The sequence below is a fragment of the Uranotaenia lowii genome, chromosome 1 (assembly GCF_029784155.1).
Source record: "Uranotaenia lowii strain MFRU-FL chromosome 1, ASM2978415v1, whole genome shotgun sequence".
Lineage (NCBI taxonomy): Eukaryota > Metazoa > Arthropoda > Insecta > Diptera > Culicidae > Uranotaenia > Uranotaenia lowii.
Window position 1 is genome coordinate 199,730,406 of NC_073691.1, and position 26,435 is coordinate 199,756,840.

At 36.4% G+C, this 26,435-nt stretch overlaps 1 protein-coding gene across 2 annotated transcripts; it reads right to left on the reverse strand.

Moving 5' to 3' along the window:
• Window positions 1–1,835: 1,835 nt before the first annotated feature.
• On the reverse strand, window positions 1,836–26,074 carry LOC129743425 (glutathione S-transferase 1). 2 transcript variants are annotated; one of them, XM_055735462.1, is made up of 3 exons: window positions 25,915–26,074; window positions 25,670–25,814; window positions 1,836–2,410 (listed from the first exon to the last, which is right to left on the reverse strand). In XM_055735462.1, exons 2-3 carry the CDS (start codon window positions 25,802–25,804, stop codon window positions 1,910–1,912), a joined length of 636 nt encoding a protein of 211 aa, XP_055591437.1. In that variant the 5' UTR covers window positions 25,805–25,814; window positions 25,915–26,074; the 3' UTR covers window positions 1,836–1,909. The 2 variants fall into 2 exon arrangements, with proteins under 2 accessions (XP_055591437.1, XP_055591444.1); XM_055735469.1 differs by lacking the exon at window positions 1,836–2,410 and adding an exon at window positions 11,378–11,963.
• Window positions 26,075–26,435: the final 361 nt, after the last annotated feature.

Here is a 26,435-nt window from a genome sequence, read left to right on the forward strand (position 1 = left end):
TCCGGTTGTGTTTGGGCGAGCAAAACAATATCGTCAGCCAGGTCAAGGTCGTTCAGTTGCTCCATTGTTAAAGGATTCCACGGCAATCCTCGGTTCGGTGCACAGTCGATCGATCCAGTCAGAATCTCATCCATTACGATGAGGAAAAGTAGCGGTGATAAGATACATCCTTGTCTCACTCCAGCAGTTACCGGGATTGGTTCGGACAAGACACCATCGTGCAAGACCTTGCACGAAAATGCCTCGTATTGTGCTTCGATGAGATGGACTAGTTTCTCTGGGACCCCTCGTCGCCTTAGAGCCGCCCAGATGTTTTCATGATTAAGTCGGTCGAATGCTTTTTCGAAATCAACGAACACCAGCAAGCACCAGTTTGCCTCTGGAATGAAAAAATGATACTAACTATTCACACAGTGGAAAGTGAAGCTGATGGTACTCACCAACGCTAATTTGGAGCCAGTTATTTTATTAGGACAGCTAAGACCACTCCTGGACACAGTTTTCGATTGAATTTACACGAATTTTCACAATTTGACAACAAACTTTACGCGACGAAGCATAACGTCGTTAAAACCAACCTGACGAATTGTTTTTAGCGACCTTTTGCATCCCGGCAAATACACGGTAGCGCAAAATGACGCAAAAATCAAGTTGCACTGAAAAATGAGGAAGTCATCATACGTCCTAAATTCAAATCATTGTGTAAAAGTTATTCGATGATAAAATGAAACCAATTTTTTACCAAATATAAAATACATGGTTATCAATCGTTTGCAGCAAATAACTCAGTTTTGTTTATATTGGTTCATACGACCTAATCAAAACAAACTCTAGAATGAAAATGTGGAGCGATCATTTTGAGCGAAATTTCCGTTACTTTAACGTAGCCTGATTTTGCCTGATTTTTATTTCACCAGATTCCTGATTTTGGGAAAAGAAAGATGTTGGCAACCCTGATTGTGTAACAAAGTCTCATGTGAGGTTAGAAATAAAACGTGAGACGCGAGTAGGGACGACAGACTTGCAAAGACAAAATGTCAGAAGATGTTAAGTTCCATCAAACTCAGATTTTGGGTCATATTGAAAATTCACAGTCTGATAAATGTTTTAATGGATTCAATAAATGTTTGCAACAGGTTACTGCAAATCTGTAAAATTTCACTAGCCGCACTTCGATTAAGGAATGGTTTAAATAAATTTGAAACAGTTATATCTCCTGTTTCGAGCTCTTCGTTTGAAACGAGTGATTAGCAGCGCTTTCACTTGAGAAAACATAACATTAAAGATTTGATAGAAGATTCAAAATGACAGTTCAGAGACGTAGTCGTCTGCCATCGTGGAGGAAAACTACTGTCAGTTTTAGTGTTTTTCTTTCCTTAGCTTTAAGTTCGCAAAATTTAGGGCTACCAGTTGGCTAAAGCTTGAACCTTTCTTGATTTGACAAACCGGAAGGCATTCTTTGCAAAACATTAAAATATGCACTAAACAACATTTCAATTTTCAGTTTCAAACTTTGTCAAAAAAAAAACAGAAACTGGAAGCCCCTTCGACGAGCATCACAAGAGGATCCCATTCGATAGCGAACTTTATTATTCCATTATTGCTTGATACTTTGTGCCGTTTCCATTTCATTATGCACTAGCAGCAACAGAAGTCGACTTACTGTTGATAAGACTTCAGCTTCTGAACGAAATGCTTTTCAAGAGTCACTAATCCTCATGCTGCTGAATAACTTAACTGCTAATGGCAGCTGAATGGTCAACAAAAAAAATCGATAACTGGAAGAAAGCTAATCCAATTTTCCGTGTTCTTTCATAAAAAATTAAAAGACGCCCTTTTGTTTACGACTGAAAATGTACGATTCTTATTGCCAATGTTTGTGATGCCTTAAATGCGAATGATTTTTGATTCAGTGCCCGGACAGGAACTTGGCCTTGAACTCATCAGCGCCGGCCTGGTTAAGGGCATAGCCGGGGGCGTTCTTCTTGCATCGTTCCAACCATGCATGGACATTCGGGTACTTGGCAAAGTCGAATCCGGCCACCTCGTAGGTGGCAGCACTGGCGGCCAAACTCAGATCGGCAATGGTCAGCTGATCGCCGGCCGCGTACTGATGGCCCTCGAGGAAGGTGTTCAGGAATCCGACGGCTTCCTCCATCTTCTTCAGGTTGTCCGGGTTGGCCGGTGCCTTGGCGAAGATCTGCGGGTACCAGTAGTCTCCGAACCGCTGGTAGAGCGTTCCCATGTCGAAGAACAGCCGCTGGTTGACCAGGGCCCGCTTCTGGGGATCCTTCGGGTACAGGGAATCGTCCTTGCCGTATTTTTCCACCAGATAGGCACAGATGGCGCGGGATTCCCACAGGGCGAACCCATTATCGACCAGCGTTGGGATGCAGTGCTGCGGGTTGATCTGTGGGGACCAGGGTACAAGGTAAAATAATTAGTAATGTTCGAATTGTGTAGAAAGGTCGAGTATACATGCTAAGTAGATGAGGGCTTGGTGCCACAGCAGCCAATCGTTATTTTGATTTTTGTGAATCTTGGCTAGACTAGCCAGGCCAGATATTATAGGAAGACCATTAATAATACAAGGTTGTGTTGATCTAGCTTCAAAAGGGGTTAAATTTTTCAGTAGACTGTTCGAACTTTAAAGATATAAGTCCCTTAACACCGATGTCTGTATTTGTGAAATATGATCTCAGAGCTCATACCAAAATCGATTATTTGATGTCATGTATCTTATGATTATCTGATGTCTGATGTCTGATGTCTGATATCTGATATTTGATGTTTGATTTCTGATGTCTGACGTCTGATGTCTGATGTCTTGTGTCTGGTGTCTGTCTCAGATGTATGATGTCTGATACTTGATGTCTGATGTCTGACGTCTGACGTCAGATGTCTGATGTCTGATGTCGGATGCAAGGTTGCCGAAATCATAGAAAAATCTGTATTATCACAGAATTTTGAGCAAAATTTCGTCACAGAATCTGTGTCACAGATCACAGAATTTTTAAAATTTTCACAGAATTCACAGATTTTCTTAGTTTTGTTCAGATTTTTAAAAATTATAATTTTTTTGTCATTCTCAACTTTTTATTTCTGACTATAATTAATGAAAATTTGAAAACAAGGTAATGTAAATTGTTTTTTTTTCAATTAAAATTGTAAGAAATTTCCAATTTGTTGATATTTGACATGATTTCCCTATGAACTTCATGGAAAAAGCGTCACAGAAAACCGTCACAGAATTTTAGGTTCAAATCACAGAATTCGAGATTTTTTTTTGTCGAAAACACAGATTTTTTTTTCGGCAACCTTGGTCGGATGTCAGATATCTGATGTCGGATGTCTGATTTCTGATTATGATGTCTCACGTATGATGTCTGATGTCGGATGTCTGATGTCTGATGTCTTACATCTGACATCTGATGTCTGACGTCTGATGTCGGATGTCTGAAGTCTGATGTCTGATGACTGATGGCTGATGGCTGATTCCTGATGTCTGTCCTAGATATCTGATGTCTGAAATCTGATATCGGATGTCTGATGTCTGATTTCTGTTGTCTGATATCCGACGTCTGATGTCAGATGCCTGATGTCTGTCTCAGATGTCGGATGTCTGTCTCAGATGTCGGATGTCTGATATCTGGTGTCTGACGTCTGACGTCTGATGTCTGATGTCTGATGTCTGATGTCGGATGTTTGATTTCTGATTTCAGATGTCTCACATCTGATGTCTGATGTCTGATGTCTGATGTCGGATGTCTGATGTCTGATGTCTGATGTCTGATATCTGATGTCTTATATCTGATATCTGATGTCTGATGTCTGATGTCTGATGTCTGACGTCTGATGTCTGATGTCGGATGTCTGATGACTGATAGCTGATGGCTGATGGCTGATGACTGATGTCTAATGTCTGATACATGATGATTTACGATGTTTGATGTCTGATATCTGATGTCTGATGTGTGATGTCTGATGTCTGATGTCTTATGTCTAATGCCTTAAGACTCCTGACTCATTTTTCCTGTAAGTTTAAAAATTTTACGTCTCATATACTGAACACTGCTGCTGTTGTTCATCTCTTTATTTTTTTTTATAAAAAAAGCACTAAAATGTTGTTTCACCATATTCATTTTGTAAAAGAATATCAATGATACATAAACCAATACTAATTTAATATGTTCATTGACACGTGCGGCGAGATGAAACGCTAGGTAGAAGAATTTGTAAAGGCATGAAGAATAGGCGGATAGGCAAGCATCAGATGAGCTTCGTAGGATAAAGTTTGGATAGGTGTTGAAACTGTAAGTCTAGGGCATTTTTTTATTGGAAAGCATGGAAGTGTGGTGGTGCTGTGTTTAGGAATGTGTTGATCAAAAGTCGATCACGCTTCCTATACAGAGTAGTCTGTTGTACGGCAAAGGCGTACCACCACACTTCCATGCTTTCCAATAAAAAAATGCCCTAGACTTACAGTTTCAACACCTATCCAAACTTTATCCTACGAAGCTCATCTGATGCTTGCCTATCCGCCTATTCTTCATGCCTTTACAAATTCTTCTACCTAGCGTTTCATCTCGCCGCACGTGTCAATGAACATATTAAATTAATAAATTTATCGGCGATTAAAACTTATCATCAACCAATAATTTGACAAAAAGGGGGGTTAATAAATGGGAATAAACAAATTACGATTCACTTAGATAATTTTCGCAAAGTAGGGACGCCGAGTAGATAAAATGTGAAACATCAACAAGTAGCAACTACTCTAAGCGAAACCCAAAAATTGCAATCATCGCTAGAATCGGGTGCGCATCTAAGAAAGCACATGTAAGTCGGTGTGGTGCTACGTTTTTGCCTGACTGTGTATTGACAGTACACAATCCAACTGGCCTGCTGTGTTTAGGAATGTGTTGATCAAAAGTCGATCACGCTTCCTATACAGAGTAGTCTGTTGTACGGCAAAGGCGTACCACCACACTTCCATGCTTTCCAATAAAAAAATGCCCTAGACTTACAGTTTCAACACCTATCCAAACTTTATCCTACGAAGCTCATCTGATGCTTGCCTATCCGCCTATTCTTCATGCCTTTACAAATTCTTCTACCTAGCGTTTCATCTCGCCGCACGTGTCAATGAACATATTAAATTAATAAATTTATCGGCGATTAAAACTTATCATCAACCAATAATTTGACAAAAAGGGGGGTTAATAAATGGGAATAAACAAATTACGATTCACTTAGATAATTTTCGCAAAGTAGGGACGCCGAGTAGATAAAATGTGAAACATCAACAAGTAGCAACTACTCTAAGCGAAACCCAAAAATTGCAATCATCGCTAGAATCGGGTGCGCATCTAAGAAAGCACATGTAAGTCGGTGTGGTGCTACGTTTTTGCCTGACTGTGTATTGACAGTACACAATCCAACTGGCCTGCTGTGTTTAGGAATGTGTTGATCAAAAGTCGATCACGCTTCCTATACAGAGTAGTCTGTTGTACGGCAAAGGCGTACCACCACACTTCCATGCTTTCCAATAAAAAAATGCCCTAGACTTACAGTTTCAACACCTATCCAAACTTTATCCTACGAAGCTCATCTGATGCTTGCCTATCCGCCTATTCTTCATGCCTTTACAAATTCTTCTACCTAGCGTTTCATCTCGCCGCACGTGTCAATGAACATATTAAATTAATAAATTTATCGGCGATTAAAACTTATCATCAACCAATAATTTGACAAAAAGGGGGGTTAATAAATGGGAATAAACAAATTACGATTCACTTAGATAATTTTCGCAAAGTAGGGACGCCGAGTAGATAAAATGTGAAACATCAACAAGTAGCAACTACTCTAAGCGAAACCCAAAAATTGCAATCATCGCTAGAATCGGGTGCGCATCTAAGAAAGCACATGTAAGTCGGTGTGGTGCTACGTTTTTGCCTGACTGTGTATTGACAGTACACAATCCAACTGGCCTGCTGTGTTTAGGAATGTGTTGATCAAAAGTCGATCACGCTTCCTATACAGAGTAGTCTGTTGTACGGCAAAGGCGTACCACCACACTTCCATGCTTTCCAATAAAAAAATGCCCTAGACTTACAGTTTCAACACCTATCCAAACTTTATCCTACGAAGCTCATCTGATGCTTGCCTATCCGCCTATTCTTCATGCCTTTACAAATTCTTCTACCTAGCGTTTCATCTCGCCGCACGTGTCAATGAACATATTAAATTAATAAATTTATCGGCGATTAAAACTTATCATCAACCAATAATTTGACAAAAAGGGGGGTTAATAAATGGGAATAAACAAATTACGATTCACTTAGATAATTTTCGCAAAGTAGGGACGCCGAGTAGATAAAATGTGAAACATCAACAAGTAGCAACTACTCTAAGCGAAACCCAAAAATTGCAATCATCGCTAGAATCGGGTGCGCATCTAAGAAAGCACATGTAAGTCGGTGTGGTGCTACGTTTTTGCCTGACTGTGTATTGACAGTACACAATCCAACTGGCCTGCTGTGTTTAGGAATGTGTTGATCAAAAGTCGATCACGCTTCCTATACAGAGTAGTCTGTTGTACGGCAAAGGCGTACCACCACACTTCCATGCTTTCCAATAAAAAAATGCCCTAGACTTACAGTTTCAACACCTATCCAAACTTTATCCTACGAAGCTCATCTGATGCTTGCCTATCCGCCTATTCTTCATGCCTTTACAAATTCTTCTACCTAGCGTTTCATCTCGCCGCACGTGTCAATGAACATATTAAATTAATAAATTTATCGGCGATTAAAACTTATCATCAATAAACCAATACTATACAAGAATCCATTTTTTTTAGTTGACTTATTTTTTTTTCAATTCAATCGTTTAAACAGTGTCATTATCGCCATAATGAACAGATTCTTATAAGAGACTATTGAAAACAGGGCGATCGCACAAACTTTTTCTTCATCAACCACCGATTGCGTTTTGTTCAATTTCGGGCTCTTATCGGCAAGTGCAAAACGTTTGCTTTTGAAGATGCGTTTGGTAACAGCGTTTTTTGTTGTTGTAATATTCACTCTGCATTGTGTAATCAAACAGACTGATAGCAGCATTCTAAATATTTGGCTCGAAAAAAAAAGTAAAACAAATTTGTGTTCAGTTCATTGCCTCCAATCACCACATACCAGGCTCGGCGATAAGATAAACTGTGAACTGGGTGTGCAGACAGATTTCTTTTTTTTTCGCTAGAAAATGTATTGTTGAAAAACTGACTGTTCCATAAAATCGCAAGTGCTCAACTGTGTTCTGGACGACGTTTTGTTTTGTCCTTTAATTCAAAATTCAATGCAAATATAAGTGAATCACCCTCACGAGTGTTAAACTGATGCGAAGAAATGATTGTTACTCAAAACATATCTTAAATGACTTTCAGTCAGTTCGATGAATATTGAAACCACAGAGAACAGACGAACAAGCTAGCCCACGAAACTTGTGTAAAATTTCCAACAATCGTTTTGAACCAATTTTTGTTTTCTGGCTGGGCCACCAGATGTCTCTAAACACACCAAAGAGAACTGTCAAAACCAAACTGAGAGAAAAACAAAATTTTGGTCAGTTTTAAACAGGACGCATGAACTGTTTGGCATGTTTCAAGAAAATTTCTATTAAAGTTTCGTAACATTTTCATCCTGTTGCATAATGTAAAAATATCGTAAAAGTTAATCGCTATTTTCTTTAAGCTAGAAGAACTGATCATACTGACTGGACACTCGATTTCTTTTTCTGGATAATTTTCCAACAGTACGCAATATCGATTCCAGAGTGCGCATCGATCGATTTGAAGAAATGCTATCCCAGTTAGGAAATGCCACCCAACTTATAAAAAAACAGGCAATTTCAACGATAAAATCTGGCTAAACAGGTACATTTTTCCTACAGGGCATTTTTTGTCACAGTTTTCAGGTTCGTCACCTGCCGTCGGTATTGCGAACCTACAAAATCTGACCAAATGAATGAGACAGAAAATGGTTGAATTTTTGTGTCATGTCAGTGTGATCAGGGCTATAAGTGCCAAATTATGAACAGTGGGTTGCAAAAGTGAAACTTGAAAGTAACCCGCTTTAAGATGTCTAGAATCAGTTCTGATGGATAAGAGTGATCGTCAATAATGTTCATAATTGACTGGATATTGCCAAATCGTCGATTGATGATAACCGTTCAAAAAGTGCAAAAACTTATTGTAAAACTGTTAGTTATTTCGACTGCCTCAGTAGTAAATTTTTAAATTTACGTAACATTTTGGGTTAGTCTGGGGGACATCTGATGATGGGTGAAGAAAAGTTACCCGAAACATTACGTAAAAAAAAGTTGTTTCACTCACCGAAAAATTCAACAAATAAAACTGAGGAGACCCGAGTAGGCGTTGGTAGGATCAGACGTTTAATTTTTTTCCGCGCGTGTCAAAATCGTTGTCACAAAATTCTTTTCCATTTTATTCGATAAGAGGAAAATTAAATTTCGCAGTTTGCTCTAATAGTGGAAGTGGAGATGGATTAGCCTTAAAGGTCCTCGAATTCCGGTGCTGCTTCCAGAATTTCCTAAAGCAAGTGAATAAGTCTAACGAGACAGTGTTGTTCCCCCGGCCGGGTGTGGTGTGGTCCATTGGCCGGACTGCGGACGAGTCTGCCTGCAACGTCCTCTTTGGCAAAAATTCAAGTGAACCGAAGCTAAGTATTCTTTTTCTTTTTAATTCATTTTAAAGCGAGTTTCATGAATTTGAAAATGTTGTTTTGCAGCGGTTTGTGATTCACTTTAAGTGCTTCGAGAAGCATTAAAATTCTGATTTAATTTCCGAACCGTTTTGAAGTTTTAGTTTAGATTGAAGTTTTCGTTTAAGCATTTCACGGTTCGTTTTTTTATATCATGATTTTTTTTATTCTGCTACTGATTACTTTTTAACAAAATTTACTCGTTATTACGATGAAACTGTGAAATCTGACTGACTAAAATTTTTAGAGAAAGCACTTTTAAAATCAAATTTGACAATATAAATCGTATTCTTTCACGAGTTTTTTTTAATCAGTAATGTAAATAAAAATTTAATTTAATTTAAATTAAATTTAGAAGAGCGAAATCAAGTCCCTGAAATATTAATCTGTAACAATGTCATTACTTGGATTCTCATCGTTTTCAGATCAATCGTTAAAAATAATATAAGCATATTCGAATAACTAGGATCAGAATAATAGGTCAAAAATCTCAAAAATTTCCCAGACTTTTTGTTTTGTTATTGTTTTAGCAATTGTTTTTATAATGTGTCAACGTAATATCTAACGAACAGAAGTAAGTAATTTACTTGCTTTAAGAGGAAGCATTTTTCAATTTGTCTTTGTAGAAAAGCTAAAATACTGTGTAGCGTAAAAGTTCGTGAGCTGAAATACTTAATTACCAAAAAGTATTGAATTTTCTGCAAACCTTTCTCAAAATTCAACATTTTATCAAATTGCATAATCTACAACTTTTTGATTCTTCATTTAATGCTTTTTAGTGTTTATTTGTTAATTCTGTTCAAGAGTCGTTCCGACAATTAGTGATGTGTTAGTGTGTAAAGTGAGGGAAACAGCTAGCTTGTAGGAAATTCAATTGGTTGCTTTTCTAATTATTTGAGAGTTATAATTGTTTTCATATTTTTTAATTTAAACACCTCGCAGATATTATTAGGAGTTCCTTACGAAAATGTCTAGGAATAAGGAGGTGTAGGTCAACCCAAGATCGCACCATTTTCCAAGAATGGCTCCTGATCCAAACCTCTCCCTTACTAAAAAAAAACTCTTCCTGAGATACTTGAATATCTATAGATTCGCAGACATATAGACGGTTTCTATAGTTGGTGATACTGACTATCATTGTTTCAGAGTTTTCAATATAAGCTTTTTAAGAAATTTGAATAACAGAATTGTGGTTGATCCTAAAAAGTATCTTACTAACAATCCTTCCTTCATCCCTCTTTGACTACTAGGACGTGGCCGGCGCCGTTATTGATCTTTTTTTATTTTTGAGGGAGAGCATGAGTTTTGTGCATTGAGAATGAGTTGCTAATCCCAAGCTGCATTCTTTTGGCCCTTGTACAAAATTGATGGCCTCGATCAATCACGGAGTAGCAACTATTGGCGATGTGGAACTCGTTCTACTTAGCCGCGCCAGCGGTCATGAAATTCGAAATGCATTGGATGACTCGATACAATATAATATTATATTTTTATTAAAACCATGAGAAAATGGTGGTATTTTTGAAGACTAATTAAAGCATTTCGAGCTTAATGATTTAAGGTGGATATGAGTAGTCAAACAAGCTGAGCTAAGCTAAGCTAAAAATTCAACAAGTTAAACCCGTATCAAATAAACGAAATGAAGTTCTTTCCAGTCAAAAGTAGCTCTTATTGCATTTATCTAGCAATAAATTGAACCTGTCTATTTTAGAGCGGCATTAGTTTGATTATTCATGAGTTTATAAACAATTTCGCCTTTTCGAAAACCGAGCACTTGGAAATATGATTTGTAAATTTTGAACGGCGCAATAGATGGCACTGTTTCAAGTCAGTTTTCAACGTATTTTTTTGGATGTCAACATTTGAAATTTTACACACTTTTTTGAAGATTTTTTGTTCGAGCTTGTACGTCTGTTCTCAGTTATGAAACTTCTTTCTTGTTTTGCCAAGAAATAGGGAACAAATAAATTTGCTTCTAATTAAATTCGAAATTTTAGCGTTCGTTTTCTTATGGATCTTGGCTTTGCTTCTAATTTAACCTAGTTTGATTTTATTAAAATTTAAGACTACTGAAACAAAGTAGAGAACCTACATTATAAAAGAAACGACAAATGAAGGCTCAAAGTTCCAATCGATACAAAAGAATTGTCAAAGTTGATTCCAATGGGACTTATCAAGCAAACTGTAGCGACACCATGTCCTCCATAGTTGAGGTAAAGAATAATTAGGAAGCTTTTGGGAACAGTCATACTTTTTTCCTAACTACAAAACTTCAAAGATTTGCCCCGCATCGCGAATCGATTCAAGCTTTCGCACAACAACATTTCGCGTCCTGGCACAATAAGTTGGAAAGGGTCAAACCGTTGCATCGATGAAAAGTTTTTGTGTTATCGTTGAATGGGCCAGGGTATTTGGTAGAAAAATGAATGTCGGCAGTTTGACGATCCTTAGTTCAAAATAATCGTAAAAAGTGGAACGATTAGAGTTCAGAATAGAAGGGTTTGTCAGATGGTAAGGTAGCTTTATGAATGAAAGTCCAATTCACGATGTCAGTGAAGATACGAGTTGGAGTTTTCTTTTACACCCATCAGCGAAACAGGTTTTCAGATAACCAAATTAGAGCGCTTTATTAAAATAAATATTGCCAAAACAAATTTTAACACCCAAACGAAACACACTTCGCGCAGGCTCAGCTCAGTCGAAGTATTTCTTGAACTCGGCAGCTCCGGCCTCGTTGATGGCCGTTCCGGGGGCTTCCTTGCGCAGCCGAGCGTACCAGCTGGATACGTTCGAGTACTTGGCCAGATCGACCTTGGCCACATCGTAGGTTGAGATCGTCGCCAGGATGCTCAGATCTGCAATGGTTAGGTGATCACCGGCCACGTATTTGCCTCCGGCCAGGAAGGTGTTCAGGAACTCGAGCGCTTCGTAGATCTTCTTCTCCAGCTCCGGGTTGGCCGGCTGCTTGGCGAAGACCTGCGGGTAGAAGTAGTCGGCGAACCGCTGATACAGGGTACCCTGGTCGAAGTATAGTCGCTGGTTGACCACGGCCCGCTTCTGGGGATCCTTCGGGTACAGGGAATCGTCCTTGCCGTACTTCTCCGCCAGATAGGCACAGATGGCGCGGGATTCCCACAGGGAGAACCCATTATCGTCCAGGGTTGGGATGCAGTGCTGGGGGTTGAGCTGCGAGCAGGACGAGGGCGAAACACATTTATGGGTATTTTAGGGATTAGTTGATTTCACTTTTTATGGTTATTTTACAGACGTGCACGAACAAAAACACATTGAACTGCGACCGGTGCTTGATGAAACATTGTGCTGAATGGCAATTTAAAATGCTTTAAAATGAATTTTCCCAATGAAGATTTTGTGCTAAGTGAGATGTGCAAATTTGTGTGATTTTCATGCTGAGATTAAGTGTTTGAAGCAGTTAACGTTTCGAATAAGCAAACAGAGAATTTGAGCAAGCTTGAATAGCAAATCATTAAAAATTGACTTTTCGTTTGCTCTCAAACAGATGGACTAACACTTGAGAGGCATAAGAAAAAGCACGATAGTTGAGAGCGAACTGACAGCCTTTATCATTGCATGCGCTCTCTCGAATGGTTTACTCCCTCAGCTGCTTGGCCAATAGACTGATTTGGGGTCATTTTTGAATTTCTCAAACCCTGGGGTCTAAAAAGCTTCGTCTTGGTAAAAAACTCATCCATAATTTTTTGCAGAATTTTTAAGTAACGTTTACATGAGTAAATTTTAACTTTTAGGTTTGTATGAGAAAATTGAATATTTTATAGTGAAAAATCAAAATAATTTTTTATTCTTCTGTGGAACCGAGCCAGCTGACAGTTTTTGTGCCAATTTATGAAATTCCGAAAGGAAATTTTCCGCTTAACAACTTTGTAGAAAATCGTAACTTCGTACCTTATTAGGCAAAAAAGCTATAGCTATAGCTTATTAGCTGTTTAGCAGAGGTATGTCTTTTCGCATTGATAAACTTCGCGAGACTCCAGGAGTGATGTCAATTGAATTTATTATTTATCAATGCGAAAAGACATACCTTTGTTAAACAGTAATAACTTTTTCCAAAATTCCAGCGCCGAATTTGCTAACTTTCATCCGTTCTCGAATAAAAAGATCTCGAAATCGTCCATTAATTTGAAAGTTAAAATCACAAAAACCATCGGAAAATGAGAAAAAAAAGTTGTTCTAACATGCTTTGTTGTGAAGAAAAAAAATTGTTTTAAATCAATGGGGTTGTTATGTAAATAATTTTTTATTTTTTTGAAGAACTATATATCAAAGGAAAATATGCTCTAAAAGTTGACTTGATGCTTAAGATGGTCAGCTTTTTACAAATCGAACATAATTTTGATCATGTTTTTTTTTCAATAATCATAAAATAATAAAATAAAAAAACAATCCGTGAGTATTAAAATATCGATAGTGAAAAACACTTCAGCACTTAAAATTTTAACGTCAATTGTCAAAATTGGAAAAATTGACAAAATTGACAAAATTGACAAAATTGACAAAATTGACAAAATTGACAAAATTGACAAAATTGACAAAATTGACAAAATTGACAAAATTGACAAAATTGACAAAATTGACAAAATTGACAAAATTGACAAAATTGACAAAATTGACAAAATTGACAAAATTGACAAAATTGACAAAATTGACAAAATTGACAAAATTGACAAAATTGACAAAATTGACAAAATTGACAAAATTGACAAAATTGACAAAATTGACAAAATTGACAAAATTGACAAAATTGACAAAATTGACAAAATTGACAAAATTGACAAAATTGACAAAATTGACAAAATTGACAAAATTGACCAATTGACAAAATTGACAAAATTGACAAAATTGACAAAATTGACAAAATTGACAAAATTGACAAAATTGACAAAATTGACAAAATTGACAAAATTGACAAAATTAACAAAATTGACAAAATTGACAAAATTGACAAAATTGACAAAATTGACAAAATTGACAAAATTGACAAAATTGACTAAATTGACAAAATTGACAAAATTGACAAAATTGACAAAATTGACAAAATTGACAAAATTGACAAAATTGACAAAATTGACAAAATTGACAAAATTGACAAAATTGATAAAATTGATAAAATTGATAAAACTGACAAAATTGACAAAATTGACAAAATTGACAAAATTGACAAAATTGACAAAATTGACAAAATTGACAAAATTGACAAAATTGACAAAATTGACAAAATTGACAAAATTGACAAAATTGACAAAATTGACAAAATTGACAAAATTGACAAAATTGACAAAATTGACAAAATTGACAAAATTGACAAAATTGACAAAATTGACAAAATTGACAAAATTGACAAAATTGACAAAATTGACAAAATTGACAAAATTGACAAAATTGACAAAATTGACAAAATTGACAAAATTGACAAAATTGACAAAATTGACCAAATTGACCAAATTGACAAAATTGACAAAATTGACAAAATTGACAAAATTGACAAAATTGACAAAATTGACAAAATTGACAAAATTGACAAAATTGACAAAATTGACAAAATTGACAAAATTGACAAAATTGACAAAATTGACAAAATTGACAAAATTGACAAAATTGACAAAATTGACAAAATTGACAAAATTGACAAAATTGACAAAATTGACAAAATTGACAAAATTGACAAAATTGACAAAATTGACAAAATTGACAAAATTGACAAAATTGACAAAATTGACAAAATTGACAAAATTGACAAAATTGACAAAATTGACTAAATTGATAAAATTGACAAAATTGACAAAATTGACAAAATTGACAAAATTGACAAAATTGACAAAATTGACAAAATTGACAAAATTGACAAAATTGACAAAATTGACAAAATTGACAAAATTGACAAAATTGACAAAATTGACAAAATTGACAAAATTGACAAAATTGACAAAATTGACAAAATTGACAAAATTGACAAAATTGACAAAATTGACAAAATTGACAAAATTGACAAAATTGACAAAATTGACAAAATTGACAAAATTGACAAAATTGACAAAATTGACAAAATTGACAAAATTGACAAAATTGACAAAATTGACAAAATTGACAAAATTGACAAAATTGACAAAATTGACAAAATTGACAAAATTGACAAAATTGACAAAATTGACAAAATTGACAAAATTGACAAAATTGACAAAATTGACTAAATTGACAAAATTGACAAAATTGACAAAATTGACAAAAGTTAGCTCGGTTTCACAGTAGAAACAAAAATGATGTTTTTTTTCTGCACAAAATATTCAGTTTTTCTAACAAACCTAAAAGTTCAAATTTACTCATGTAAACGTAAGTTAAAATTCAGCAAAAAAAAGTGGATGAGTTTTAATCCAAAACGGAGCTTTTAAGAGGGTTTGAGACATTCATAAATTACCAGAAATCGACTCAGTCTTGTAGGAAATTTAGATAAAAAAAAAATATATAAATGTTCTAAACACGAATCCGTAATCATTCAAAAATCGGGGCTTGTGATATAGCTCAGTTGGCAAGTCTGTTGTCACCTGAGCAGATGTCCGCGAGTTCGAGCCCAAGAGTAAACATCGAACACAGTTGTACCGGATAAGTTTTTCAATAACGATCCGCCAACTGTAACGTTGATAAAGTCGCGAATGCCATAATGATGGTAAAACGACTATAATCGAAACAAAAAAAAAATTCAAAAATCGGAAAATCAATCTGAGAAATATTATCCAGAATTTCGCATTGTAAAAAAAAACTCAGAACAGTTTTTTGAGTACTGGATGGTTTTTAAATAAAAGTGTTCAAAATCACTACATAAAACTGTCAAGGATACTTTTTAGCTAGCTTAATCTAAATAATTTGAAATTTTAAAAAAAATTCAAATACTGACGGTGCCTAAAGGTTGAATTTTTTTTTTGTTTTCTTAAAAGGATATTGCTAGTTTTTTTTTTTAATCCTGTTGATTTGCTCAGTCCGTTTAATTCATGTTGGAGTGAAATTTTCTATAACAGGGTATCGTCATGTTTATCGAAAAATATTCAGTGTATTTGACAAAAAAAATCTCGAAACCTGCGATTTTAATCTGCGGTTTTCTTCATTTTCATGAAGTTCATTAAGTACCATGTGAAACATCAAGAAATTGGAAACTTTTTACAAATTTTATAGGATATAGTAAATTTACATGACCTTGTTTGCATATTTTCATAAATAATAGTATAAAAAATCGAAAGTGACATAAAAAATTTTAATATTGGACTGTACAAAATTGAAAAAATCTGTAAATTCTGTGAAAATTTTTAGAATTCTATTATTTGTGACCTAGATTTGGTGACAAAGTTTTGCTCAAAATTCAGTGTAGAAATTCTGTGATTTTGGCAACTCTGGGTATCGTACGTTGTATCTCAGATTGTCTTATTATGATTTCGTTTGTTTGTGTGTGAAAATCTTATGCAGCATGATTTAGTTTTCCAGAATTTTCTCAAAACGCTTTCGGGCCGGGCAAATCCGGACATTTATACCCAAAAACTTGGCGAAATTTTGATAGTTGGTTTCAGAATCGTCAACTAAAAAAAATAAATTGCGGACATTTCAGTAGTTAACTAAATTTGAGTTTTTATAACGAGAGCCCCGACACGCTTCCGGTTTTAAGTAGGCGGCTTAAGCGCCACTTCCGTTTGGAAGACCACCTACTCTTTCTTATTTTGCCCAGCTGATGAGACTCGGTCGCGAGTTCCTTTTGATTCCCTATTTCGGGAAAGAAGCGGAAGGGACTCTAAAAAGGGAACCGTACTTCGACCCCTGAAGGCCGCCCCGAAGTCGAGACAAAACCCGAGAGAAATCCGTGGAAAAAGGAGTTAGCTGTTCGTTACGAAAGCAAGCTAGGAGCGCTAATCATTGGACGAGACCAAACCCCCTTACCTGGATCAGAAAGGACAGAAATCGATTGGATTCGCGGCCAATCTCCGCAGCAAAAGAAACAGAAATAATTCTCGAACAACGAACAGCGTGTGACTCCCTTTCCAGCTACCCCAATCAGACCATCATCGTTAAAGTGGTTAAAGTATTCGCTTTCTGCTTACAATGGTTCGATTTATTGTTGTGCGTTTCATGTGTGTCGTGTTGTTTTTACATTGTACTGTTAGGCCTAACAAATTTTCCCTCTTTCAAAACTCCTATCTAGCAGTGCATTTAGGTGGAGACGCTTGGTTTCTCGCAAAATAACTTAGAAAATCTGCGTTGTAAAATCATTTGATTTTTGTATGATTTTTCGGTTTTTCCACCTACCTCAAATGCACTTTATAGAACTGCACTGCACTGCACTACTTTATCTTGCCCTATTGCCACTATCTTGTAACTAGATAAAAAGAGGTCTGTTTAGATTGAGGTATAAAGTCAAGAATCACACTTCGAACTACAAAATTACCTATCGAAAAACTACTTTATTTGATTAGTCCTGTCTCTTCCGATCACTGGACGTAAGTGAGTTGGGAGCTTCTGATGCCCTCTGACAGAGCTGACCTAGCCTGACTTCGTAACCGGAACTACCCGATACGACCAAGTCTAATCGCGAAGTTAAACAAAAAGATCCCAATTCGCGAATTCTCGAGCAAGCTTCGTCTTCCCCTTCGGAAACCGAATTCTAGAGGCCAGTCTTTTTCTTTCCCAAAACTCAGGTTCACAAACACATCCCGAAGGAGGTCATTCACCTGGCACAAAAAGGAATGTGGTTGGTGATCTAAAGGAGGCCAGCATCTTAAACCACATGTTTTGAACCAGAAACGTGTCTATCTTTTTCAATGATGATTGTAATGATTGATCTTGGGGTGGAGCCTCAACTGAAGTTCAAGATTTAATGTTCGTGTTGTTTATTGTATTCTAATATTAAGATGATTTTGGAAACTTTATGTTAATTAACTAAGTTTGTTTACAGGTATCTGTTTGTGCATGTTGAATTTCGTTAAAGCGTACTTAAATGGCCTAAATTTATTTATTGGTTTTACATCTATTTGAATGATTATTGCTGACTATTATAAATGTCTCATGTACCCGTTACATTTTAAGTTTGAATCTCGCTAATATTCTGGATAAAACTGGACAATCTAGATTGCTTAAATATGATTTGTGTATGTTCAAATACTGAAATTACGAGGGGGCCTCTTGTGCTTAGAAGGGCGGGACAATTACCCTCTATGCCGTTAATTCGGCCTTGAAAGAATCACTTCCAATTTGAAAAGGTCATGGATAGGTCGTATGAACCAATGTTACGATTCATAATTAGTAATTTTCCTCAGAGTTTTAAGACGAATTTTGAGGTATGGAAATTTAACTTAACTTACCAACCCGCCTTCAGACGGGGTTCACCGCATCAAATAAAGTGGGTTTCGCGAAATGATTAAAAATATATTAATCTATCAATCCTTGTTACTGAAAACTGTTTGAGAGAAGCTTAATAACATGAGAAATCTGTAAATGGACCTGATTTTCGAAAAATGATCAATTTGCTAGCCTCAGAAAACTTTGGACAATGTGTATTTCGATCTGAAAAAAATGTTTTGAAGTTAGGTCAAAGAGTTATCACCATTCTTGATAGATTTTTTGAGAGAGAAAAACCAAAGCTAGGATGGAGAGATGAAATACAATGTCCGTCTAAGGCAGGGTTGGAACAGTAGGACAACAATTTTAAAAATATTCAAAATATTTACATTCCATATAAGTTTAGATATCTCAGTAGTTTGTCTTGACCCGAATGACCTCTGAGGTTAAAAGGTCTTAAATAAATATCATCATCATCATCATCATCAGTAGTTTGTGGGTCAATTTTAACAAAATCTACATAAAAATATAGCTTATGGTCAGTTTTAATATGTTGCAAAATTTAGAAAAAAAAAAGGTGAAGTGTGAAAAAACTACAACCAAAAAAGTACTGAAAGTCAAGTTCCCTAGCCCCTGTAGTTATGCAATTCCAGGAAAAATTATTTAAAAAAAAATCTATTAAGATCTATCTTGGAGGTATCTATCATTATTTAGACCACAACTTTTCAGCTCAATCATTGATTGGTTGCTCTGGGTAGGAGTTGAGTGGGAGGCGCGAAAGAAAAAAAAGCTAGCCAGGAAATCCTGGCTGCAGTTTCAACCGTCCGTCTCCTCCTTGTAGGAGGGCTGATCGCAAATCGATTGCCCCAATAAGTTTTTTTTTGCATTTTTTCCAGGCTTAAACCCACCGACCGGTTCCAATTTAAAACGAAACTTTCGCCTCGTCGCGGTTTCGATGGGCGCCAAAGGGAGCAAGTGGGTGGTTCTGGATTCGTGATTTACATGCAGTCTGGGACCTGAGGAGCTGAGCGGCTCAAAAACTCCCACGATTTATGGCTCGCCGACGAATCGAGCTTGCATTGGAAACGTGCTGCGGTTTCCGTTACAGTTTTTCGGATCACCTACCGGTTGAATGCATTCAGACGGCTAGATGGCGACCTGGGGCAACTTTCGAGGCGGAGGAATGTAGTTTTGCAACCTCCTCATGTCGCCCACCTACATACGTCATCGAAGGGGGGCCCGCGAACGAGGATAAACTTTGCAAATCTCAGGTATTGAACGCGAGTAGAAGGTAATAGTTGAGTCGTTTTGGATCGTAGCGGATGCTGGGGTGTATGAGGAAGTTTTGAATGTAACGTTCCTTAACTGTTTCTCCTCAGCCCCAACCTCCCCTACTTCCGATTCCAGCAGCTGGCATAAGAGCATTCTCACGAGCCATCGAGCACAACATGACTTGCAAATTTGTTCGTGGAATGCGTTGTGACTTTACCGACTGTGTCCACCGATGCAATGAAATGGACGATTGTGGCCCGTTGAAAGGAATTCTGATTCATCTATTATTCATTAAAAATACATTAAATGCTCAGCGCATTGAATTGATTTGTCAATCGAGAAAAGTGATCCCGCGCTGTGTGGGAAACCGGTTACTGGCTCAGTGGATCCGTTTCGTTACAGCAATATTAGCTAATCCTGTAATCGCTTAACAAGTCGAAGTTGATAAGCTGTTTCAAAACATTCCGACTGCATTCGAACTGATTGCATAACGGAGCAAAACAGAAGAAACCGTAGGTATTACTCATGAGAGATCGACTTTTGATCCGGATGAAACCAAAACATCTGGCCACATCAAGGAAATATTTAATCGAAATTTTCGTCACTGTGCAATGTTTTAATTCCAGAGAAACCTCTCATTTTTTTTAATTAAAAAATAACGGTTTTTTACCTGGTTAATTTTTCAAGGATTGACATCAACTACAATCAAGATAGTTTTTTTTAAACCTGTTTTGAATGTTTTTAGCGAGGGCCAACTTAAGGTACTAAGAAACTGGAAGAGCAGATGGAAAAAACCGAATTTTACTTTCAAAATTATCCCTTTCAAACTTTCAAGGGGTCAATCAATCCATAATTTTATTAACGCTAGAAGGACCGGCAAATTGAATAAATTTACCTATTCGGACCGTGACCAGTAGGGTGGCAGCTTAATGGGTCATTAGACTGAATCGATTTGAGGTCATTTTTTGAATTTCTCAAACCCTGGGGTCTAAAAGGCTTCGTTTTTGTTCAAAACTCATCGATGATTCTTTGCAGAATTTTTGAAGAAACGTTTTCATGATTAAAATTAAAACTTTAAGTTTGTATGGAAAAATTGAATATTTTGTACTGAAAAATCAACATCATTTTTATTTCTTCTGTGGAACCGAGCCTGGCATATGGTTTTTATGCCAATTTATAAATTCTCCGAAGGAAATATTCCGCTAAACAACTACGTACTCCTGGTAAACAGCTAATAACTTTTTTGCCTAATAAGATACAAAGTTACGGTCTTCAACAAAGTTGTTTAGCGGAAAATTTCCTTTGAAGAATTTATAAATAAGCACAAAAATCATAAGCAGGCTTGGTTCCACAGATGAAACAAAAAGGATGAGTATTTTTCGGTACAAAATATTCCATTTTCCCATACAAGCTTAAAAGTTCAAATTTACTCATGTAAACGTTACATAAAAATTCTGCAAAAAATCATCGATGAGTTTTGAACCAAAACGAAGCTTTTTAGACCCCAGGGTTTGAGAAATTCGGAAATGACCCCAAATTGACTTTCCGCATATACATTTTATAGATTGGCCCGAAAAATTGACCTTTGCCAGATTATCGAAGTTTCGTTTTTTACCCTCAGAAATCACCAAACGAAATCCAAATTTTAATTTTTATGCTAAATGACTTAAAAATGTCTGAAACGTCGAGAATCTCTAAAAAATTTGTTTATCAAAAATGAACTTTCTGGGACTCAAGTTCATTTTTCCAAAAAAATCCCAGAAAGACAATTTTTTACCAAATTATTTTTTGGAAATGCATTTTTAAATCATTTGCAATCAAAATAAAAATTTCAATTTCCCGGATCTCCTTCCGCCTTTTGGTGATTTTTGAGGGTTATAAAAAAGGAACTTGTACAATTTTTTACATTTTTCGATGCCGCGAAAAACTTTACCCAGTATGACGGATTGGCTTAACAATATCACCTGCAAACTTTATATTGCTTTTGTTATCCTATACCAACACTGTTTGTGTAAAACTATTTTTTGGAGAACCACCAAATTATTTTCAAATTTTTTTTTTTAATTCTGTTACCAGTCGAGGCTAAAACGCATCAAAAAGCAAATCAAAGATTAACCTTTTAAATCTCGTATCCATATTTCATTAAATGATCTTTTTGCATCACGCGTTTGTTCATTTCAAAATTTCATCCATCCAAACATTAATTTTTATGATTTCAGATAGTAGAATTTTTTGTAGTATTTTTTACCCCTAAATGTATGCAGCACCCTTATGATTTTTCTTTAAAAACATGTTTGACAGAAAAAAATTGAAATTTAATTCGAACAAAACCAAAAATTACTGCAAATACTGCTGTATGCGTTCTGACATCACAAATTGCTGTGATTCCACATCAACCCTAAAACTTTTGATGTGATTACAAGCGGTATGATTATTTGTTCAATGTTCTCAGAAGCCATTGAAGTTAAAAAGTATTGCGTGATGCCCCAGTTGACGGTATCACCTTAAATTACTCAAATTTCTCGGAGGAACTGTTACTTAACTTTCAAAAATATTGATAATGATGATAGTTGGGCAACAAAACAGACCAATAAAATTGAGAGTGATGAGCTCACAGCGCGACACAGTGATCAATTGCAAACAAAACCAAAAACAAGCGAAATTTTTTATCTTGTTTGAATTAAACAGTTACCGGCACAAAAAGAAAACCCGGTTTTTTTTAAACTTAAAATGCCGATATTTTCAGTGTCTTAAACTACCGTTCCAAACTAAGTTATCCTTTGGGAGAAAAAAACGTACAAACTTATTCTCGTAAACTAAAAATTCTCCGATAGTTTTTTCGTAGTGAACAGTTGCCGAACAAAATTTTCTACAAAAAAAGGAAAATGAGAACCAAAAATACTTCGTGTGACACTTCTCGTAGAATCAGAACGCATACCGATGCTAGTTCTACGAAAAACTGTCACACGGCTACACTTTTTCTATCTTTTTAAAAGTTCGTTAGTTTCTATTTTTCTCAAAAAATCAATTTGAACCGTAATTTGAGAAAAACGTTCCTCTTTGTTTTCGAAAAAGTATAGTTGAGTATCGATCTTGCAAGTAGTGCCCAGCGAATAGTGTTGGTAAAATTTCTCTAAGTTAATCACTCAAACCTCCTCGCTCCTCCCCTCTATTTTAGTGTTCTTTTCGGCGAATAACATTATATTCAGCAGCGCTTTGCATACTTTTTTATAAGCTTTTGGTGAAATTTCAGGGGTCGGGGAGGTTCAGTTAGACCTCAAAACAGTAGAATAGCTGTTTGTTTTATTCTAAACATAAATTTCAAAATTTTAAGAGAGGAGGCCATGATTCGTTGGCAACGGGCGCGTTTTATTTTCCCTCCGTCTTTAGGAAGAATTTAATGTTTTCATATTTTAGTGGTTAAATTGATTAAAAAATTGAAAAAAAATCTTGTAAAATCGAACTTCCAAATGTGTCAATCGTTAAAAGTGGTCGTCAGAAAAGTAACAGTCTCCCCCGGCGAAGTAAAGACTTTGAGCATCGTCTGCCTTCCTTCCTCCATTTGTAAAACTGGAGTCCGCCAAGAGCTGACTGGAAAGTTGAATCGATGAACTACTACCAGGGCCCAAAAAATATTTGGTGAGCTCGTTCCATAATACTAAACGTAAATTTAAAAGAAGGAACGTTTTCTGTAAATTTTTAATGGAATTCTCCAAATTTTCAATATCTTTGAGAGTCTCAGATTTTCAAGAATAATTAGCTGAAAAAAGGTTTTACGTTCCAGCATTCTTCAATCAATTGATTTTGAATGGTTGTTTTTTTTTTGTTTTTAAAGTCTATTTTTTATTTCATGTTTATCACTTGTTTCTGATCTTCATGCGCGTGAGTGAAAACTTTCGGAGTGCTACGATTGGAAAAAATCTGCGATAGCGGGGCAAACGCGTTTAATGAATTTGTAAGGTTGAAGTAGGGAAGTGAGCTTTGAATGAAATTTTTGGTTATTGGTTATTGGTAAGAAAGTTTGTCCCATTAATTCAATTGTAAATATAATCACGCATGTTTGGAAAGGGTAAAGTTTCCAAGATTGCGTGGCTGTTACAATAACGTTCTTTCTTTTTAAATTTGCTTTTGAAGAGTGTTATTTACATGGCGATGACCAGGGATGGAGAAGAATGAAATTCAAAATAACCATGTTCTAAAATTTGCAATTCCTTTGTAAAATAATCCCGATCCCACTCACATAAGAAATATTAATCGGGGATTGGAGTTCAGGAGCACACTTCTTTCTAGCATTAGTGCTCCCAACGTAAAAATGGTTAAATCATGGGAACGTATGGTACTGATGTCCACGTTTCTTCCTCATTGTGTTCCAGTTATCTTTGCCTCCAATACTACACAGTGGGCCCGGCCAAGTTAAGATGAGTTGTAAATGTACTTTTACTACTCACCGGGATGTTGACAAGATCTGGCTGTGTATGTTTCTTAAGCTTAAGCAAGCAAAAGCTAATTAGAAAACAAAATTTTAAATAGAAAATGACCTTGAAATTACCAGCTTTCCAACGAACTCATGAAAATTCCAAAATATTTTGAGACACTGAAAACATCGTTTTTTTAAGATATAGAAGGAAAGTGGATTTTTATTTCTGTCAGTCGCTGTAGGTCTGTGAATTTCACCAGTCATTTGACTGCTTGCGGTCTGAGTGCCCAAGGCGAAATTTGTTTCGCTAATTAAAAGAGCTGGTGAAAAAAAGTACTCAAATTTGTAGAGATTCAAAACTAATGAAAAGTCGTACTTTTCTTCGAATTTTTAAAATAAAGTAAAAAATCCAACTAACAAAGTGTCAAACTAAAAGCTATAGTCTTCGTCTATAACTTTTTTTTATTTTCATATTTCTCCATCTATTGTTTTTTCTATTCTAAAAAAAGTGATGAACTAGATTTATGCACACAATTGTGAAAATACAAAATGAGCTTGGCTCCTTAAAGCCTAAAGGCATGAGCCGTTTCAAATAAAGAATTTACAAAAAAAAACAAAATGTCAAACCAGTCATTTTGACTGGTGCGGTCTTGTAAAAAAGGATTTGGTAATTTTGAAATACGATTTAAAACTTTAAGGGCTGTTTCTCGGAATCAACATTTGGTCACTTAAATCTCAATTTAATTTTTGATGCATTAAAACAGTTGTTTAGCAGCACGGAAATATGCTAAGAAATATTTTAAAAAAAATTGAGACTATACTTGGGCTTGCTTTAAACTTTGAAATGAATCCGTGAAGTAGGTAATTCATTCCTAAATTATGGTCTGAAAAGAAAACGAGCAAAAAATATATGGTTTTTTTGTAATTGTTTTTTTTTCCCTTAGGTAAATGTTTTTGTCTTTATTTAAGAAGTTTTCAGCTGCAGAGGTCAATGATGGTTACCGGCAGTTTTTCTGCTAAAATATTTAGACCATCACTCGAGTTTTTCCTACAAAGCGATGTAAAGTTATAAAATAGTTCGATATTGTGATTTACATCGTCGAAATTTATTTTACGATGAAACATCCTTCGGGATAAAATTTAGATCATATTGTCATATGTGTAGAATGTTATTTTAATTTTATTTTGCAGTGTATATCGAGATCATGTATGAGAATGTTAATGCTTCTAGATACAAATGCAAACACACTCACTCAAAGGCAAAATTCGGAGGTTGAAATCAAAACCTAGTTAAATTTCAAGTAGTGTAATCAAGCACTGAAAACCGTTAACGAATTTCTCAGCACACCCCAAAAGTCACTTTCCTTGATTCAGCATCGCTGGATTCCGAATTGAAAACTTTCCCCTTTTTTATTGCACTAAATTCACTCGAACTGAAATCAATCTCCATGACGATTGTACGGTTACCTAACCCAAAGACAACAACTGAAAAACCGGCGTCCCTTGCTAGCTGGCGGTTATTGACCCCCCAAATGCGGACCAGAGAAGGAGGGACCCACACAAAAGGAATTGGGAAGAGGAAGAAAAATGGCGTTCAAATTTTCGGACGGAAGTTTTTCCAGCTTTGACTTCGCGAAATTCCTGCAGCTTCCGTCATCCATCCGAATGCTACTTTTTTGCTAGTCGACTAACGACAGTAGATTGGCTGATGTGATATGATAGGTGCAAATAAAGCATGATAAACGTTCACACTTTGGCTGATGGACGGTGTATCGTGTATGACATTAGATTTAGACTGTCACAGACATGCACTGACGAAGTTATGAACACACTTCCGAGGCGTGGCACCTACCTTGAGGAATTCCGGCTTCATGTGCTCCCCGGCCATCAGATTGGTGAGCTTCAGGTTCAGCTCAACTCCAACGGCAGCCGCGGTCATCTGGACGGCACGGCATGGAGCAGATCCTGGCAGGTAGTAGAAATCCATGTTGCTCTTTCTGTGGGGAGGAAAGTTCCAGAATTGTTGCCTCGATTAGAATCTCGTATTACCAATTACATAAAAAAACACACCGCACCCCTATAATTTTCATTACTCACCAGGGGGGAGATGATTAGGCACAAAATTACAAAGTAATGATCACACTTGGGGAGGCACAACGATGATAGATCGATCCAGCGATTCGGCGAGATCTTCAACCGGTGAAGTTCACAAACAGACTGACGCCAAATGAATGTCGTTTTTACGAGATATAGGCTACAAGCTACAAGCTTGGGTCTCCAAACGAAACAGCAACGCTTTTACTTACACTCACGCGACCGGCGAACAGTGCCTCCCCCCCGGTCTCTATCCCCCTTGAACACACAGTCATGAGCTAACAATTGGCGATGGCTGCTGCTCATTTTACCCCACCACCCCGCCCCGCCCAAACAAAGCCAACCAAAAATACAGATTCGCCGGTCTCCGGTTTTGTGTTGCCCACATCTGATGCGAGCAAGCGGCCGGCAAACAGAAATAAAAATTGGCAAACACTAACGAAATGCTGCCCTCTCGCTGACTTTACTCACTCACTGACGGACGGTGGAGCCGGCGGACGGAATCGGTTTCAGCGTTTATCTGC

Bases quoted from the DNA above. Each gene is read 5' to 3' on its own strand.
- LOC129743425 (XM_055735462.1), bottom strand. From the start codon at position 25,804: ATGGATTTCTACTACCTGCCAGGATCTGCTCCATGCCGTGCCGTCCAG. The intron at 2,411-25,669 runs GTAGGTGCCACG...TGGTCCCCACAG, and splicing joins TGAAGCCGGAATTCCTCAAG to ATCAACCCGCAGCACTGCAT.